Source organism: Bos taurus, chromosome 18 (assembly GCF_002263795.3).
Source record: "Bos taurus isolate L1 Dominette 01449 registration number 42190680 breed Hereford chromosome 18, ARS-UCD2.0, whole genome shotgun sequence".
NCBI lineage: Eukaryota > Metazoa > Chordata > Mammalia > Artiodactyla > Bovidae > Bos > Bos taurus.
Window position 1 is genome coordinate 47,324,204 of NC_037345.1, and position 20,082 is coordinate 47,344,285.

The window sequence follows — 20,082 nt, forward strand, 5'->3', positions numbered from 1 at the left end:
TATCTAGTAAAAGTTGTTCATTATTATCATTGATACGCTCATTTTCATAATTGCCATTATTATTTGTGGAGGGCTTTCCTGGTGGCTCAGGGTAAAGAATCCCCCTGCCAATGCAGGAGACTCGGGTTCAATCCATGGGTCAGGAAGATCCCCTGGAGAAGGAAATGGCAACCTACTCCAGTATTCTTGCCTGGAGAATCCCATGGATTCTTTGGAATCTCAGAGGAGCCTGGCAGGCTACAGTCCATGGGGTCACAAAGAGTTGGACAAAACTGAGTGACTTAAGCAACAATTATTTGTGGAAAGGATTTTAACCATGTTGCTTACCTTTATCTAAGTCAAAAAATTCATAATGAAAAAAGACAAATGAGAGACTTCCCTGATTGTCTAGTAGATAAGACTCCGTGCTCCCGATGAAGGAGGCCTGGGTTTGATCCCTGGTTGGGGAACTAGATCCCACATGCTGCATCTAAGAGTTCCCACGCTGCAACTAAAGATTTCACAGGCTGCAATGAAGACCTGGTGCAGCCAAATAAATAAACAGATATTTTTGGAGGGAGGAGCCTGGTAGGCTACAGTCCATGGGGTTGCAAAGAGTAGGACACGACTGAGAGACTTCACTTTCTCACTTCTATTTTTTAAAAAGAGAGAGAGAAATGAGTGTAATGAACATAGGAAGGTTTTTCCTATCCCCATTATTTGGCTTGAGATTTTAAAAGGGAAAAAAAGTTTTTGTGGGTAGTCTACATTCAGACTTCATTTTTATGCTGCACAAAGATTAATACCCATTTGAAATCCTATGGATATAATGATGGGTTGGTGAAAGCATAACTGTCAAATAAGTAGGAAGAGATAAGAATATTTTTCCTAATTATTCCTCAAAAGTAGAAAATATACAGGGCACATTATTTGACCAGAATGAACGACAGTAACAAAACAATAGCCAACAAATATCTGAATATTAATTTAGTACTCCTCTTGATTAACGTGGCTTAAGGAACTAAATCCTTAGAATGCATTATTTAAATGTGATTGAGTATGAGAACACAATTGAAAAACCTGTGAGTGGCAGGCAAAATTGTATTGGAAGTTTTAATACTCAGTATGCATGCATACATTAAAGTACTAGAAAGATCATTAAAATGAATACAGAACCCAAAGAGCTAAAACAAGCAAAAATATATCTAAAATATGGACAGAGAAAGTCATTGTTAGTTCTCAAATGCAGAAATAAATGACAAAAGTAAACAATTTAAAATAGAAAATATATCTGATTGAAAGTAGACAAACCACTGATTCAGGTTGGGGAGTACAGATGACAGCTGAACAGTACCATGAATGAGAAACTGAAATGACTTTCAGTAAAGAATCTGTCTACATTGCGGGAGACCCAGGTTTGATCCCTGGGTTGGGAAGATCCCCTGGAGAAGGGAATGGCAACTCACTCCAGTATTCTTGCCTGAAGAATCCCATGGACAGAGGAGCGTGGCAGGCTACAGTCCATGGGTTCGCAAAAGAGTTGGACACAACTGAGTGACTAATATTTTCATACTTACTACCTATTTAAATATAAAAGGACATTATCTTTTTGGGTGATTAAAATATTCTGGGATTGACAGTGTATATACTAAAAACCACTCTATACTTTAAAAGGGTAAATACATACAGTGTATGATTTTTATCTCAAACTTAAAAGTACTATAGATGTTTTTTAGAATATATCCAAAAATCTGGACAAAGTGTATGATTTTTAGAAAGAAATTGGATTGACTTGATATCAGAATTGACTAGAGAAGTATAAAATCTTTAATAGATTCTCTCCAGAAGGAACATTTTTTAAACCAAAAACATAAATGTCAGGGGAATTCCATGGCAATCCAGTGGTTAGGACTCCATGCTCCCATTGCTGGGAGTCCAGGTTTGATCCCTGATGAGGGAACTAAGATCCTGCGAACCATGAGGTGAAGTAAAAAATTAAACAAATAAATGTCAGCTACACTAAAAACATATATATATATATTTATAGATGAAACTATGAAATGTGTTAGGAACTCTTCCAGGACACAGACTGAGGTGGCAAGTTATCTGATTTTATGAATCTGTCATAACCCTAATGATAAAACTTGCTGGAAGGACACAAAAAAATAATATGCCCAGAATCAGTTATGAAAATATGCAATGTTAAAAATTAGCAAGCTAAATCTAGTAATCTATTGAAAGGAAATAAATACTTGTCACAATCTGAATTTTGGAACAAAACATTTCTAAAAAATCTTTATTTAAATTTGTTACTCACTTTTTGAAATTTGGAAATCAAATCAATTTAGTTAATACAGTGTTCCTTAGTATTTGAACTTGGAAACCAAATAGACTTGGATAGCAAGGGGTTCTTGGAATACAACAGAAGACAATTCACATGGAATTTCTAGAATTTAAATAACTAAAATATTATAAGTGAAAATATATTATCAATCCTCAATGTCTTCTAGTTGCACCTTTCTTATCAGTACTTGACAGAATGGGATATACTTTATAAATAAACAAGAGTTATCTGACCTGCTGGAATATCACTGTGTTCATTCATTTATACCCTGTCTACTTCTCGTTTGAAGAGTCTTTAAAACAGCTAATGAATCCAGTCATTGACATGCATTTAGTACGAGGATGTAGTGGGAGGTGGGAAAGAGGCTGTTAAAACAATCACAGAATTTCAACTCTCACTGCAGTTTGAATGTATGGTATGAAAGGTGTTCATTCCCATGATAGTAAGAAAACCAGGGCAAGATAAAATCATACTTAGGAATAAGTTTAGTAAAAGATATGAAAGATCTTTATATGGAAAACTGCAAAACATTGCCAAGGGAAATTAGTCAAGATATGTGGTTTTTTTTTTGGCCCTGCTGCATAACTTGTGAGATCCCAGTTCCCCAACCAGGGATTGAACCTGGGCCCTGGCAATGAAAGTGCAAAGTCCTAACCACTGGACCGCCAGAGAATTCCCTAGAAAAGATCTAAACAGATGGCAATACCATGGCTATGGATTGGAAAATTCAATGTCTTTACTAAAATTTCCCCAAATTTACCTATAGATTCAATACTCTCCTAGCCAAAGTACCAGAATGTTTTTTTAAATTTTAAGTTGATAAAAGCATTCTAAAATTTATAGAGAAATCCAAAGATCTAGAACAACCAAAATCAGTATTGAAAAAGAACAAATTGGAGAACTTCTGATTTCAAGACTTGCTATAGAGCTATGATAAACCAATGAAGACTGTGGTATTTGTCTAAGGATAGACAAATAGGTCAGTGGAGTAGAATAAAAAGTACAGAAATTCACCACAACAGACCCCAGAGCTCATCCTGTATATTCTAGCATGTCACAAAGTAATTTGACCATGAAACCTTTTCCCTCCTACTTGTCATTAATGTTTGTGAGAAATGAACACATCTGGAAAATGTTTACTTAACTAAAATACATGAGTAAGAAGTTAACTTTAGGAGATTATTGTAGGTAGTTAAAGTATTTGGGGTTAGGAGTTTTCCATGTCTGTAATATTGGATCCTGTAGAAAGTCTCTAAGTTAGTCCTGCTCTTTTCACTGAGACAAATTCTCAGTCTGAGTTAGTCTCAGTTAGCCCTAATACTCTAATTGTGCAGAATAATCTTGATCAATTATTATCACTTTGAACCTAATACTCAAGGAGGGTAAAGGAAGACAGCTTCATTTTTGTCTTACATTGTCATTTTTTGTTTGTTTGTTTGTTTTGGCCATACCACACAGCTTGCAGGATATTAGTTCCCCTACGAAGGACTGAACCTGAGCTCTTGACAGTGAGTGTGGCATCCTAACCACTGGACCATCAGGAAATTCACTCTCATTATCACCTTAAACATGCTCAGTGGAGCTAGGTCTTCTCTGATCCTCTTAAACTTTAATTAAAGATCATGATTTTTTTGATCACTCCTACTTAATACAGATAATTTCAGCTCACTAATATAAATATCTTCTTGATGAAGGTGTAAGAGGAGAGTGAAAAATATGGCTTAAAACTCAATGTTCAAAAAACTAAAATCATGGCATCTGGTCCTATCACTTCATGGCAAATGGATGAGGACAAAATGGAAACAGTGGCAGATTTTATTTTCTTGGGCTCCAAAATCACTGGACAGTGACTGCAGCCATGAAATTAAAAGAAGCTTGCTCTTTGGAAGAAAAGCTATGATAAACCTGTGTTTTGTGTTAGTTGCTCAGTCGTGTCTGAGTCTGCGACCCCATGAACTGTAGCCTGCCAGGCTCCTCTGTCCATGGAATTCCCCAGGCAAGAATACTAGTGTGGGTTGCCATTTCCTGCTCCATTGATAAACCTAGATAGCATATTAAAAAGGTGAGACATCACTTTGCCGACAAAGGTCTGAATAGTCAAAGCTATGGTTTTTCCAGTAGTCATGTACAGATGTGAGAGTTGGACATAAAGAAGGCTGGGCACCGAAGAATTGATGCTTTCCAATTATGGTGCTAGAGAAGACTCTTGAGAATCCCTTGGACAGCAAGGAGATTAAACCAGTCAATCCTAAAGGAAATCAACTCTGAATATTCATTGGAAGGACTGATGCTGATGTTGAAGAGCCAATACTTTGGCCACCTGATGAGAAGAGCCAACTCATTGGAAAAGACGCTGATGCTGGGAAAGATTGAGGGCAGGAGGAGAAGGAGGCAACAGAGGATGAGATGGTTGGATGGCATCATCAACACAATGGACATGAGTCTGAGCAAATTCTGGGAGATAGTGAAGGACACGGAAGCCTGGCGTGCTGTAGTCCATGGGGGTCGCAGAGAGTCAGGCCTTAGAGACTGAACAACAATATAAATATCCAGTCTTCATAGCAGAGTGAAATTAAAACTGCTTTCTCTGCTTTGATCTGTTTGCAGTTCATGGCAAATTATATTTTCCAAAAATTGCCATAACTATATTTTTGTTTCCACATGGTCTTCCAGAACCTTGTTATTTTCCCATCAGGAAGTGGAGTGCATGTTCTTTCCCTTTGAATCTGGATGGGCTTTTAAAACTGTAAGTACAGGGGAAATGATGCTCTGTGATTCTGAGACTAGCCATAAGAGGTGATTCATCTTCCATCTGAATCTTTCTCAGGATTTTGAGCTACAGTTTAAGATGTCTGTGTAGCTCAGTCGGTAAAGAATCTGCCTGCAATGTAGAAGACCCGGATTCGATCCTTGGATTGGGAAGATCCCTTGGAGAAGGAAATGGCAACCCACTCTAGTATCCTTGCCTGGAAAATCTCATGGACAGAGGAGCCTGGTGGACTGCAGTCCACAGGGTCACAAAGAGTCGGGCACGACTGACCGACTGACACTAACACCATGCTGTTAAGAAGCTCAAACTAGCCCACACAGAAAAACCAGACGGACAAACCCTTGAGATTACACGAAATAGATGTCCAGCCAGCTTCCAGTTGCTCCTGGAATTTCACACTGTTCCAGGTTTAGCCATCAAGAAAAGTCTGAGCCAGAACTGTCCAGCTAGGCTGTTTCTGAATTCCTGACCCAGAAAAACCATGAAAGATAATAAATGATTGCTGTTGTTTGAAACCACTAAAGTTGAAAGAACAGATATACAAACAGACAATGCCAGATTGTATATTATAATAGAACTCTGACCCACAAAATCTGCAGAAACCAGAAAACCAAACTACAAACTTGGCAGCAACCAGTGCAGAACTCTCAGGACTTGGTCAATAACTGCTAGCTTCCCTATCTTTCGCCTCTGCTCCCAACTCAGAACAAACCGGAGAAAACCAAATCACCACCTCCAAACCAACCACAAAAGTTGCACTTTTTGTAGTTGGCTCACCTCTAGCTTCTCTTGGACAATGACCTCCGATCAAAATACACCTGAAGCCTTCCCTTTTTTTTTTTCAGTATAAAGCTTTGCCTGTTCCCTGCCAGTTCCCTGCTTTTGAGTCAATGACAAACATAAGCAGTGGTGGCTGCAATACTAGTAATTTGAAGCAACCTAACAAAAATGAGATAATACATTAATTACATAGATGGCCTGTAGAATTTACAAAAATACATTAATTACATAGATGGCCTGTAGAATTTACAAAACATTGTGGAAGAACACAATGTTCAATATATATGATTTTAAAAGCAGGTTAAGAAGACAAATAGTGAAGGACAGGGAAGCCTGGCATGCTGCAGTTCATGCGGTCTCAGAGAGTCAGTTGGGACTTAGCGACAACAAAGAGGACAAATATTTATATGAAAGGATATAAGCTTAAGAGCCTCCTGGCTGGTCCTAGTGGTAAAGAACACTCCTGCCAACGCAGGAGAGGCAAGAGAGGTGGGTTCGATTTCTGGATCGGGAAGATCCCCTGGAGGAGGGCATGGCAACCCACTCCAGTATTCTCGCCTGGAGAATTCCGTGGACAGAGGAACCTGGCAAGCTACAGTCCATAGGGTCGCAAAGAGTCCTGCACGACTGAAGTGACACAGCACTGCACGCATGTAAGCTTAAACACAGTTATGCCTGAATCGAGAAATTACAGGTGTTTTGTTATTTCTGGTTGTAGACAATAGGACGAGGCGCTTGTCTGGTTTTGTGTTGTACGCCCAGCCCTCGCAAGCTAGCTGTTTCCACGTGAGACCCGGAGCTCACCTGCTCTGGCCTCGCCACAACCGGATCGCGCCTTGGGGCGGGGCTTGGAGAGCTTCCCTGCCTGCGCAGGGGCTTCTGGGAGATGTGGTCCAGCCGCCAGGCCTCCGCGCCCGCTTGCGCCCAGACCCCTTCGGCTGGGCCTTCTGGGTCGGCGGTGCGGGTGTATCGGGCTCATTGCGTGGAACGAAGGCTGGTGAAGGCCCTGTGGCGGCCTCCATGCCCAAGATCTCCAGGCCTAGAGAGGTGAGTCCCCCAGTTTTACTGGCAGAAGGCAACGAGAATAGCCGAAGGTCCCCGGATCGTGCGAAAGGGGAAGGCGAAAACCGAAGGTCCGGGAGTCGCGGGGTCTGATGGGGGACGCAGGGAGCATCTTGGTTTTATTGAAATAGGGGTGAATCTCTACGACAATGGTCCCGAGATTGGTGGCCTGCAGGCATCCATGGGTTGAGGGACTGGAGGGCAGGGTTCCTTGTATTTGGGAGACAGCCTATGCCGGGCATTTTGGTTGGCGAGGCAGCTGGGGCTTTGCAACCCCAGGTTGATGGGGAAGGGACAGTGAAACAGGGTCCAGGGCTTTGGGAGTGTTGACTGGGAAAAAAACCGCACAACCTAAAAGTTTATGTTTTATCTGGTGGCCTTTCTCACATGGCTCTCAGGGACTGCTCTGAAGAGCTAAGGAGGAGCCAGGATTATAGGGGTTTTGTGAGAAAGCCCAGGTAGTTAGAACAAGAAACGATTACTGTTAATTAGAAAAAAACGGACAGCTAAAGTTAATGAACTAAGCGATTTTCTTTGTATGAGGAAGTGCAGGAGTCTGGGCTTCCTGAAGTCATTCCTTTGATACGCACCTTAACTATCTAGGGTAAATATGCCTGTCTCCGGCTTGATACCGGTCAGGGTGCACAGTCGGGGCTGGCTGCAGTGGCTGCTGACTAGCTGGCCACAACATCCTTTGTTTACTTATATGGCAGGCAGCATTCTTAGTCCAGAGGGGCAGCTTATGGGGCTGTAAATTCTTAGGTGTTTATGAGGGCAGCTAGATGTGTGGAGCTGTAGAGAGGAGTTAGGAAGTGCCCCTTGGTTTGAGATGTAGTAGGGGTCAAGAAAGTGTTAGTCGCTCGTCGTGTTCGACTTGTGCCACCCCATGGACTGTAGTCCACTAGGTTCCTCTGTCCATGGAATTCTCCAGGTAAGAATACTGGACTGGATAGCCATTCCATTCTCCAGGGGATCTTCCTGACCCAGGGATCGAACCTGGGTCTCCTGCATTCCTGGCAGATTCTTACTATCTAAGCCAACAGGGACGTCGTGAGGTTTGGTGTTTATGGTGACAATATATTCTGGTGTCTCTTATTTTGGAGATAACTTGGACTTTGAGGAGGCGGGGCCAAAATCTTGTATCCTCACTTTTGTTGTAGGTGCTCCTGTGAAACCACCTTCATCTCTGACTCAGTGGGCTTTTATTTTTTTAACACTTCTTTAAAAAAAATTATTTTAATTTGGCTGTGTTGGGTCTTAGTTGCTACACACATGATCTTAGATCTTCCTTGTGTCATGCGAGATCTTTAGTTGCGTCATCAGAGCTCTTGTTGAGGCATATGGGATCTAGTTCCCTGACCAGGGATCGAACCTGAGCCCCCTGCGTTGAAAGCACAGAGTCTTAGCCACTGGACCACCAGGGAAGTCCCTCAGTGGGCTTTTTCTATAAGTGAGCCTAGGGATGTGTTATTAGAGGGATGGGCAGATTGTCTTGGACACCAGGATGGGCTCTTCTCCAGCCAGGCCCTCTATGGATTGCCAAAGGCTTGCTGCCACTTTGCATCTGAGAAACTCCTGAGCTCAAAGTGGTCAGCAGCTTCGCTAAGCTCCCTGATGCTTTGGAGTTGAATGACCTTCCCCTGGGTACTTGCCTCTGGGGTAGCGAAGCCAGGAAGGTCACACCTATGGTCACTGCCATGTGTATGCGTGCTTAGTCAATCAGTCGTGTCCGACTCTTTGTGGACCTATGGACTGTAGCCCACCAGGCTCCTCAGTCCAGAGGATTCTTCAGGCAAAACTACTGGAAATGCTCTGGTCATGCTCTCCTCCAGCAGATCATCTCAACCCAAGGATCAAACCTGCATCTCCTGTATCTCCTGCATTGCAGGCAGATTCTTTACCCACTGAGTCATTGGGGAAGCCCTCAATCACCTCCCCAGTTATCTGCAGAAGAGAATTCTCCACACTCTTGACCAGTGAGGACCGAAGGGGAGTTGTAAGTCCTTTCTTGTCTCAGTGGAAATTACAGTTCCAGGTGTAAAAGGTGGAGGTATCCCAGTTGGGAGTTGGGTATCACACATGACATGTAAGTCACTGGCCTGGCTGTATCTCTGCAAAGCCCTTCTGAGTGCAGACACATGATAAACTACATGTATTTAAAGTGTTCAATTTTATATATTTTGACATTTCAATATACTCATGAAACCCATCATCTCAGTCAAGATGACCAATATATCTTATCACCTCCTAAAGTTTCCTTGTTCACTTTCATAACCATGCTTCCTGACCCTACCTGCCCCTTCCATTTGATGGACACAATCAAATTGCTGTCCTCCAGAAGACTGTACCTACTTACATTCTAAAAGCATAAAAGACTGATCATTTTCCCACAGCCTCTCTAACGAGAAGCTTTTCGGATTTTGAAACATTTATTGATCTGATAGCAAAAAAAAAGAAAAAGAGAAATTCCAGAATTTCACAAGTTTGCCTTTTGAGAATTATAGATCTGTATCCCAAAGGGCTTCTCGGGTGGCTCACATGGTAAAGAATCTGCCTGCAATGCAGGAAACCCTGGGTCAGGAAGATCCTCTGAGAAGGAAAGGGCAACCCACTCCAGTACTTTTATCTGGGAAATCCCATGGACAGAGGAGCCTGGCGGACTACAGTCCATGGGGTTTTGAGAAGTCAGACACAACTGAGCAACTAACATCCCAAAGTGGGGCTTCCCAGGTGGTGTAGCGGTAAAGAACCCGCCTGCCAATGCAAGAGATGCAGGAGATACTGGTTTGATCCTTGGGTCAGAAAGATCCCCTGAGGGAGAAAATGGCCACCCACTCCAGTATTATTGCCTGGAGAATTCCATGGACAGAAGAGTCTGGTGGGCTACAGTCCATAGTGTCACAAAGAGTTGGACATGACTGAATGACTGAGCATGCACGCATGCATCCCACAGTGGGAAGTTTTCAGGAAATCTTCACGGAGGTGGCAGCATTTGCTGCCATGTGACTGGATCAACCTGTGAACCTACAGTCTTGAAAAAGTCAGAGCCGGGTACCCCTGGGAAGTAGGGGCATGCCTTGTACACAGTGGATGCTTAGTAAATGTTTATCACCTTAACTATACTTCAGTTCATTAACAGCGTCCTCACTTAAATAGAGAGTCCAGGCCCTAACCTGAAGTCTGGGCTGCTGGGACATCTCCTCTCCTGCCTACAGGAACAAAACAGCTACCTGAGCATGAAGGCCGCAGGAGGCCCCCCACATGCAGGAGTTCCGTCTTTCGTGGAGACAACACCTCCTGAAACTCCCTCTGGATGTTCCAGGTGGAGCTTGGAGAGGCTGAAGAGAGATTCCCCCAGCAGAGCCACTGGGCTACGGGGATTCCCTTCCTAACAGGGCGGGCAGGATGTGGGGCCACATTGAAGCTGGAATGACCTCAGAGGCTAAGGAAAAAGGTGAGAGTTAAATCACTGCTGAAGCACATAGTAGGTATTCAGTGAGTGTTTGGGGGGGCTGGGGACAAAGTATCGGGGTCGAAAGGCTATCTGTGAAAGTATAAAGAGGAAAAATCTTTCTAGGGGAAGGTGTGTCAGGTAATGGTAAACGAGAACCAATGTCACCAACTGAATATAACATGCCCCCTTCTCCCTTCTTGGTAACTAAGATACTGGTCTATTTCAGTGAGCCAAGTTCATTTTTCACAGCTTCTTTCTTTTTACCCAGCACTGCCTTCTGAAGACTCTGTCCTTCTTCAGGAAGAGGAGGAAATGCCCAGATTACAGGTAAATTAGAGTCTGCCTTCTCTCCCTGAAAATATCACCCACATACCTCATTTTGAGGGTGTTGGGAGAGGAAAGCAATACAACACGTATATTGTGCTGGCTCTGGGCTAGACTTATGTTACTCCAGTTTCTCCAAATGTCTGAGCATTGCTGGTAGGAGTGTAAAATAGTATAATATACTTTGAAAAACAGTTTTAGAGTTTCTTATATAATTAAGCACACACTTACCATTGACCCAGAAATCCCATGGTATTTACCCAGAGGAAATGAAAATATATGTCCACACAAAAATCTGTATGTGACTAGGGGCTTCCCGGGTGGCACAGTGGTAAAGAATCCGCCTGCCAGTGCAGGAGACACAGCTTCGACCCCTCGTCTGGGAAGATCCTACGTGCCGCGGAGCAACCGAGGCTGAGCACCACAACTATTGAGCTCGTGCTCTAGAGCCTGGGAACTGCAACTGTTGCACCTACTAAAGCCCATGAGCCCTAGAGCCTGTGCTCTACAACAAGAGAAGCCTCTACAGTGAGCAGTCTGTGCACTGCAACTAGACAAGAGCCTACGTGCAGCAACGAAGACACAAAATAAATAAATAAAATAAATAAATAAATAAAATAAAAATAAAAATAAAAAAATAAAATAAATAAATAAATAAAATTATATTAAAAAAAAAAACTGTATGTGACTATTAGCAACTTTGTTTATAATAGCCCCAAACCAGAAATGACCATCAACTGATAAGTAGATAAACAAAATGTCTTACTCCATATAATTAAGAACTACTCAGTTGAAAAAAAAAAAAGAACAAACTGCTGATTCATGTAACAACTTGAATAAATATCAAAAGCATTAGGCTGAGAAAGATAAGCCAGATATGAAAGATATGCCAGATAAAATATAAGGTAAAAGATAAGGCAGATATGTGCTGTGTACTTCTCAGGGTGGGACCTGGGGCCCTTTGCTCCAGTGATGCAGGGCTTACACCTGGACAATGTCTCCTCGAGCAACAAAATGCTAAAAAAATATAAGAGACTAAAAATAACTGCAATAACTGTGCATACACAGTTGGGGCAAATTCTGGACAAAAGATACATAAAGGGCGAAAAACCCCAACTGCCACCTCTGAAGAGCTCGGAGCAAAACCAAGGTGTTGGGAGCAAAAGCAGGTCTTACACATGCCCCTTGCACACAGCATCAACAAAGGGGTAGACAGAACACCTAAGCCATTCCTCCTGCCCAACCACTGGACACACCCCTACTCTCATCCTGTATAAGGAACCAGCTCTGGGGAGGGAGCCAGTGAGCGAGCAAGGGAAGGCTTTACTTGCTTTTAGTCTCCTCTGCTGCTGCAGAGGCCAATAAGGCCTTGCTTGAACTTCTTATCTAACCTCTTGTCATTTTCTGTTGATTGGGAAAGGCCAAGAATCCTGGTCGGTATCAGTTCCATTTATACGAAATTCTAGAACAGGCTAGATTAATCTACAGTGACAGCAGATCATTGGTTGTTGAGAGCAAGGAGTCAGGACAGGGAATCAACTAGGAGGAAACAACACAAGGGAACTTTCTGGAGTGATGGAAATGATCTATGTCATGATTGGTATGTGAATTACACAGGCAGCTGGTATACTTAGGGTTCATGTTGGTTCACTGGGTATTTAACCTAAATGAGAAATAATTTGTGAACAGAAACAACAAACAACTCACCTCTCAAAAAAAAAAAAAAAAAATCTGTATGGAATACAGGTGATAACTATTTCAGAGAAGAAGAAGGCAGTTCAAAGAAGGATTTCTGGTTTTTTTACCCAGAATCACCTGTTTTTTAGTGCTTCAGCTTTGCGCAAAGGACCATGTAGTCTGGCTTGACACTCTGCTTGCCCCTGTGTGCTCCCATCATCCCCACCTCATGAGTTAATAGCCCTTTGCAAATCCTCTTTTCCTTATTCTTTATTTGGCAGGCTTAACATTTAGGCCAAAAATGGACCAGAGACCAGGCTGCTGCGGTGTGACACTCTTCTGTTGTCTGATCCTTGCACCATCCTTGATTTCCCCTCATAGCCATTCTGTGTCTTCTCTTTATGCTCTGAACAAACCCCTCCCTAGGAAAGAACCCGTGTTTCCCCATAATGATAGCCACTATTCTGACTTTTCATACTGTAGATTAGTATGATTTTGAACTTTTAAAATAGAAGCTGGATACATACAGTACTCTTCTGTGCCTGTCTTTTCTCAATGTTTGTTGTGAGATTGATCTGTGTTATTTCATGCATATATAGTTTATTTTTGTTTCTTGTAGAGCAGTAATTTCCAAAGCTTTTTGGTATCAGGACTCCTTTACAGTTTTGAAAGTGGCTTTTGTTATGTGGGTTATCAATATTACCAGATCAGAAGTTCAAACTAACAAAACTTTAAAGTATTTATTAATCCATTCAAAAATTAATCCATTATAGTTAATATCACATTTTTTTTAAAAAACCTTATTTTCCAGACCAAAAAAAATTGAAAGAATGGAAATGTTTTGTATTTTTGCTAACATCTTTAATGTCTGCCTTAATAGAAAACAGCTGTAATCTTATATCTGCTTCCTCAGTTTCTTTGTTGCAAGATTGCACATCATGTAGCCTCTGAAAACTTCGTCTCTTTAACTGTAAGAGAATGATAGTGGATAAGCCTAATAATATCTTAGAATTATTATTGAAAATAATATTAACTGTACAGACACCACTGACAAGAGCTTGGCGATCCTCATGGGTCCCTGAACCACACTTTGGGAACTGCTACTGAATATTAATCCTTCATGCGACTGTACCAAGAGTTTGTATATCTTTCTACTGTGGATGTGTGAGTGGGGATTCGGAGTCCAAAATAAACGTTGTTAGTATATAATCATCAGAGGGAGGTTTCCTAGATAACATGTCTCATTAACCAGAGTCCTTATTTTAGATCTCTGACTTGCTCCTTCCCACACGACTGTCCACTCCTTTTTCTTGCCAGCTGGAACTCCCCACTTTCCTCTGTTCACATTTTAACCATCCCACAAGGCTAGTACCTGGCTTTCTCCAGGGTACCTGCCCTCATGGCCCCAGTCTACCCTAGATTCTTTCTCCAGACCCTTCCCTGAGTAAATCTCAAAACTGAGATTTGTTGTGTGGATAGCACCTCTGGAATTATATAGCCTTTCATGTGCTCTGGTTGAAATTGACTCTTACCAGAGAAACTTTAAGGGCTGAAGAGTTTTGTTTTTTCTTTTTGTTAAATCTGCCTCTTGTATCTTTTCCGTGTTCTATATAAGCAGTCCCCAATCTTTTTGGCACCAGAGACCTGTTTCATGGAAGACAGTTTTTCCATGGACCGGTGTGGTGTAGGGGTGGGGGATGATTTTAAGATGGTTCAAGCAACATTACATTTATTGTACTTTATTTCTATTATTACTACATCAGCTCCACCTCAGATAATCAGGCATTAGATCCTAGAGGTTGGGGCCCCCTATTCTACATAATACAAACAGATGCATAGTTGTGTACCTAAGTGAGCCTGATTCAGGACCCTGGAGACTGCCAGGACCACATATAGATGTCAGAATTCATTGGTGCTCATCAGCTGCATTCCTCTGTGAGAATAGGTAAACCTGAGGATAACCATGTTTGTTCTTTTAGGAGCTAGTGACATTCAAGGATGTGGCTGTCGACTTTACCGAGGAGGAGTGGCAGCATCTGGACCCTTCTCAGAGGCACCTGTACCGAGAAGTGATGTTGGAGAACTTTGGGAATCTCATCTCCTTGGGTGAGAATCACATCTTCTAGAACCCACCTGATCTCCTGCTGGTTCAGTTGTATGGAATAAATTCTGAGGGGATTTGCATTTAGTGGTCCACATATTCCTGATCCCTTATGGTGGTGGGTATCAGATTTGAGAAAGCATAAAGATACCTGGGATGAAGGTGAGAGATGCCAGTTCCTATCCAAATTAAAGGAGACTAAAGAGATAAGACAGCACTTCCCTGGTGGCTGAGATGGTAAAGAATCTGCCTGCAGTGCAGGAGACCTGGGTTTGATACCTGGATATTGAATTTGGGCACAGAATCATTACTGCCTGTTCAACCCCTTGAGAATTATTACTGTTGTATATTGCAAATAGGGCTTCCCACATGGCGCTAGTGGTAAAGAACCTACCTGCCAATGCAGGAGATGTAAGAGATGCAGGTTCGATTGCTGGGTCGGGAAGATCTCCTGGAGGAGGGCATAATCCCATGGACAGAGGAGCTTGACGGGCTATGGTTCCATAGGGTTGCAAAGAGTTGGACACAACTGAAGCAAGTTAGCACACACACAAATTGCAAATAGGCCTTTTCGCTGAAGTTCCCTGGAACTCCTAGAACAATTTTTTTATTTTGAGAAGCAAAATATATATTTATTTGTTTATTTGTGTGTTTCTGTGTATGCTGCTGCTAAGTCACTTCAGTCATGTCCGACTCTGTGTGACCCCATAGACGGCAGCCCACCAGGCTCCCCTGTCCCTGGGATTCTCCAGGCAAGAACACTGGAGTGGGTTGCCATTTCCTTCTCCAATGCATGAAAGTGAAAAGTGAAAGTGATGTCGCTCAGTTGTGTCCGACGCTCAGCGACCCCATGGACTGCAGCCTTCCAGGCTCCTCCATCCATGGGATTTTCCAGGCAAGAGTACTGGAGTGGGGTGCCATTGCCTTCTCTGGTTTTTGTGTATATATATTTATATATGTGTGTGTGTGTATGTATATATACATATGGGATTTCCAGGTGGCTCAGTGATAAAGAATCTGCCAGCCAGTGCAGGAGCCACAAGAGACTCAGGTTCGATCCCTGGGTCAGGAAGAACCCCGGAGAAGGGCATGGCACCCAGCTCTAATATTCTCCCTGGGAAAATTCAGTGGAGAGAGGAGCCTAGTGGGATACAGTCCATGAGGTCACAAAGAGTTGGCCATGTCTGAGCCACTGAGTTTGCATGCCTGTGTGTGTGTGTGTGTGTGTGTGTGTGTATATATATGTATATGTGTGTGTATATATATATATGTATACATGTGTGTATATATATATATATATAATATACATAAATATAAAATGTAGTTTTGATGCCTAACAGTTTTATTCACCTTTCCCAATGTTGTATTCACCTTTTACGAATACCAGAAGATAAGATTTGACTTGTGGGAGGGTCCTTGTCCATACCACATTGCCCTAATCAACATGTCTTTTCTCTCAAGCAGGGCATCTGCTGTCTGAACCAGAAATGATTTTCCATTTTGAACAAGAAGATGATGTGTGGATGGAAGAAACAATACCAAGAAGCTCTTATTCAGGTGAGTACCAGTCAGCCAGGAGAAAATGCCATTAATAATCCTATGAATCCACGAAGGGGTGGGTAGCAACTTTAAAAACATGTATTATTTGACTTTTTATGCCAATAATTTAATTGAAAATATTAAATATTTACTTGATTGGAGGTAAAAATAAATAAATAAATTTATTTATTTATTAAAGTGGTAATAATAAATAAAGTGGAGGTAAAAATAAATAAATACATAAATATATATATATTTATTTATTAAAATATATATATACTTTAAGCATTAAATGCCTAAACTCCAAAATGCCTTTGGAACCAAACTTACCATCTTGTTGGTTCCTCATTATAACTTTTGACAGAGACTTCCCTGGTGGTCCAGTGGCTAAGACTTTGTGCTCTCAGTGCAGGGGTGGGGGCCAGGTCTAGTCCCTGGTTGGGGAACTGGATCCCACATGCCGCAACTAGGAGTTCACATGCCATAACTAAGGCCTGTTGCAAATAAATAAATATATTAACAAAAAATACTTTTGACAGATGTTCACTCCATATTTGTATGAAAGTTCTATTTTTAACTTTTTGATAACTATGCTTTGACAGCATTAACCCCTTTGTAGCTCATGGAATTTGACTTGGTGTTTCTAGTAACATTTAATTTCTTTAACTAAGGAAAAGCTCTGACAAACCTAGACAGTGTATTAAAAAGCAAAGATATCACTTTGCTGACAAAGGTGCCTATAGTCAAAGCTATGGTTTTTCCAGTAATCATATGTAGATGTGAGAGTTGGACCATTAAGAAGGCTGAGTGCTGAAGAATTGATGCTTTCGAATTGTGCTGGAGAAGACTCTTGAAAGTCCCTTGGACAGCAAGGAGATCAATCAGTTCTAAAGGAAATCAACCCTGAATATTCATGGGAAGGTTGATGGTGAAGCTGAAGCTCCAATACTTTGGCCACCTGATGTGAAGAGCTGACTCATTAGAAAAGACCCTGAGGCTGGAGAAGATTGAGGGCAAGAGGAGAAGGGGGTGATAGAGGATGAAATGGTTGGATGGCTCAATGTACATGAGTTTGAGCAAACTGTGGGAGATGGTGAAGGCCAGGGAAGCCTGGCATATTGCCAGTCATGGGGTCACAAAGAGCTGGACCCAACTTAGTGACTGAAGAGCAACTACTAAGGAAAAGGTTCTCAATGATCTTCCCCATACCTTTGAAGCAGAAATGGAAGGTGTAAAGTAAGAAAGACAGAGACCAGCAGCAGCACTTCTTTATTCAGTGAAGTTTCTCTGCCTGACCACTACTGTCTGAGAGTGTTCAGGAGCACCGTGCAGCCTTAGACAAAACCACCGCTCACTTTCTTTTTTTTTTCCTTAATATATATATTTTATTTGTTATCTATTTATTGGCTGTGTGGGATCTTTGTTGCTATACACCGGCTTTCTCTAGTTGTGGCAGGTGAGGGCTACTCTGCAGTAGTGGTGTACAAGCTTCTCACTGCAGTTGCTTCTCTTGTTGCAGAGCCCAGGCTCTAGGCATGCAGGTCAGTAGTTGCAGCTTGCCAGCTCTAGAGTATGGGCTCAGTAGTTGTGGTGCAAGGGCGTAGTTGCTCTGCAGCACGTGGGATCTTCCCAGACCAGGGATCAAACCCATGTTCCCTACACTGCAGGGTGAATTCTTAACCACTGGACCACCAGGGAAGCCCCCCCATGCTCACTTTCATCATCTAATTTCCTTTGTCCCAGGAGTCAGGGATGAGAATGATGGGATCCTGTCTTGGCCAGTATCTCCAGGAGAAAAACTCTATAACTGTCCCCAGCATGGCCAAGACTTCAGCCAGCTCAGAAACCTTCTAATTCACCAGCAAACCCATATTGGAGAGAAGCCTTCTCCATATGCCATGTGTGGAAAAGCCTTCAGTGAAAGGACAGCAGACCTTAACCTTCCTGTGCTGCTCCCAGGAGATGAGCCCTACCGATGTATGGAGTATTCTGGAGTCTTCCACTCAGGATCTGCTCTGAGAAGGCACAAGAAGGAGCACATGGGAAAGAAACCTCATACGTGTGAGGAATGTGGGAAGGACTTCAGCCGGAGCTCCAATTTGTCCATCCATCGGCGAGTGCACACAGGTGAGAAGCCCTATAGATGCAGTGTGTGCGGAAAGGACTTCAGCCGCAGCTCCAACCTCTCCATCCACCAGCGCATCCACACAGGTGAGAAACCCTTCAGCTGCCACGAGTGTGGAAAGGACTTCAGCCGCAGGGCAGCCCTGCAGATCCACCAGAGTGTCCACACAGGAAGGAAGCCCCACGCTTGTGAGGTATGTGACAGGCGGTTCACCTCGCGCTCTGCGCTGGCTCGACACCAGCAGGGCCATGCAGGAGACAAGGCCTATCTGTGCGACACCTGCGGCCGGGGCTTCAGCCAGAGAGCCAACCTCTACCTGCACCAGCGTGTTCACACGGGAGAGAGGCCGTTCCGGTGCGAGGCCTGTGGGAAGTGCTTCAGCTGGAGCAAGGACCTGGGTATCCACCGGAGAGTCCACACGGGTGAGCGGCCCTACAGATGTGCGGCTTGTGGCAGGGACTTCAGGCATCACTCAGCCCTCAAGAGGCACCAGAGGGTGCACACAGGGGAGAAGCCCTACCTGTGTGCTATATGTGGGAAGGGCTTCAGTCAGAGAGTCCACCTGCAGATGCATCAGAAGGTGCACTGACGGGAGAGGCTTCCAGGATTGGGCTCTGCACACGCAGGTGTCTTCCATGGGCAGGGCCAATGCCAGAGCGTAAGTGCTGAGGTGCACAGCATGGAGCAGGCTTAATGATGTATGGCATTTGTTAGTATTTATACTGAAAAGAAGGGGCTTCCCAGGTGGCTCAGTGGTAAAGAATCTGCCTGCCAGTGCAGGAGACACGGAAGACTCGGGTTCGTTCCCTGGGTTGGGAAGATCCCCTGGAGTAGGCAATGGCAACCCACTGTAGTATTCTTGCCTAGACAATCCTATGGACAGAGGAGCCTGGCGGGCTATGACTCGCTAAAGTTGGACACGACTGAGTGACTGAGCATGCTCTCATATATAAAAGAGGACACATCAACAGCACTTAGATAGATGGAGAAATATTGAAAGAACACCTCCAGCCCTCCCAGAAGATCTCTGTGTGTTCCTTTCCACTCACTGCCCCACAAAGGGAATCACTATCCTGACTTCTAAAACTATAGATTGATTTTGCAAGTTCTAGAATATCATATAATTGGAAGTACACAATATGTAATCTTTCATATAGGACTTGATTCACTCAGTGTTTGCATCCCTGTTGTTGCATGTATTTAGAAGTTCATTTATATTATTACCGAGTAGTATTCCATTATATGAATGAACCATGGTTTGTCTATTCACCTGTTGATGGACATTTACATTTGGACTATTTCTAGGTTTTCCAGGTTTTGACTGTTATGAATAAAGCTGCTGTGAGCATTTGGGTACATATCATTGTGTGGACATAAACTTTAATTCCTCCTGGGTATATACTTAGGAATAGAATTGATGGGTATTTTAAAACTTTTAAAAGACTGGGCTTAGAAAATTTCAAACAAATACAGAAGTAGAACAGTAACAAATACTCATGTCCCCATCATCTAGCTTCAGTAATCAAGTCCTGATGAATTTTGTTTCCTCTCTTCCACCCTGAAGTAGTTTACAAGCAAATCCTATTCCAGGATATTTTGTCATCTTTATATCTTCAAAAAATAAATACTTGTTTAAATTTTTTTCCAAAGACTCACTCTATGTAAAACTTTTTTTAAATTAAGGTAAAATTCAAACAAGAAAAAAGTCACCATTTTAACCATTTCAAAGTATATTATTCAATAATTTTTAATACATTCACAGGGTTGTATAACCATCACCACTATCTGATTCCAGAATATTTTCATCAGGCCAAAAAGAAACCCGGTTACTATTAAGCAGTCATTCTTCATGCTCCCCTTCCCCCCGCATCTGGCAACCACTAATCTACTTTCTGTTTCTATAGATTTGCCTGTTTTGGGCATTTCA

General features: G+C 42.6%; 1 protein-coding gene and 2 non-coding genes across 6 annotated transcripts; 1 reads left to right on the forward strand and 2 right to left on the reverse strand.

Annotated features, from left to right (window-relative positions):
- Positions 1 to 2,923: 2,923 nt before the first annotated feature.
- TRNAE-UUC (transfer RNA glutamic acid (anticodon UUC)) lies at positions 2,924 to 2,995 on the reverse strand. The gene has a single exon. It is a non-coding gene; the product is annotated as a tRNA-Glu (tRNA).
- A 3,749-nt stretch (positions 2,996 to 6,744) lies between these two features.
- LOC539847 (zinc finger protein 383) lies at positions 6,745 to 19,804 on the forward strand. Of its 4 annotated transcripts, none has more exons than XM_024978454.2 (6): positions 6,745 to 6,920; positions 10,151 to 10,389; positions 10,658 to 10,716; positions 14,370 to 14,496; positions 15,953 to 16,048; positions 17,990 to 19,804. In XM_024978454.2, exons 2-6 carry the CDS (start codon positions 10,341 to 10,343, stop codon positions 18,742 to 18,744), a joined length of 1,086 nt encoding a protein of 361 aa, XP_024834222.1. In that variant the 5' UTR covers positions 6,745 to 6,920; positions 10,151 to 10,340; the 3' UTR covers positions 18,745 to 19,804. The 4 variants fall into 4 exon arrangements, with proteins under 4 accessions (XP_024834222.1, XP_024834220.1, XP_024834221.1 ...); XM_024978452.2 differs by having other exon boundaries at positions 10,258 to 10,389; positions 17,774 to 19,804; XM_024978453.2 differs by having other exon boundaries at positions 6,746 to 6,920; positions 15,956 to 16,048; positions 17,774 to 19,515.
- TRNAE-UUC (transfer RNA glutamic acid (anticodon UUC)) lies at positions 8,287 to 8,359 on the reverse strand. The gene has a single exon. It is a non-coding gene; the product is annotated as a tRNA-Glu (tRNA).
- Positions 19,805 to 20,082: the final 278 nt, after the last annotated feature.

Excerpts from the sequence above, each read along its gene's own strand:
- LOC539847 (XM_024978452.2), top strand. The coding sequence starts at position 10,341 with ATGTGGGGCCACATTGAAGCTGGAATGACCTCAGAGGCTAAGGAAAAA. Across the intron at positions 14,497-15,952 it reads TGGGAATCTCATCTCCTTGG|CAGGGCATCTGCTGTCTGAA; the intron begins GTGAGAATCACA and ends TTTTCTCTCAAG. Across the intron at positions 16,049-17,773 it reads ACCAAGAAGCTCTTATTCAG|GAGTCAGGGATGAGAATGAT; the intron begins GTGAGTACCAGT and ends CCTTTGTCCCAG.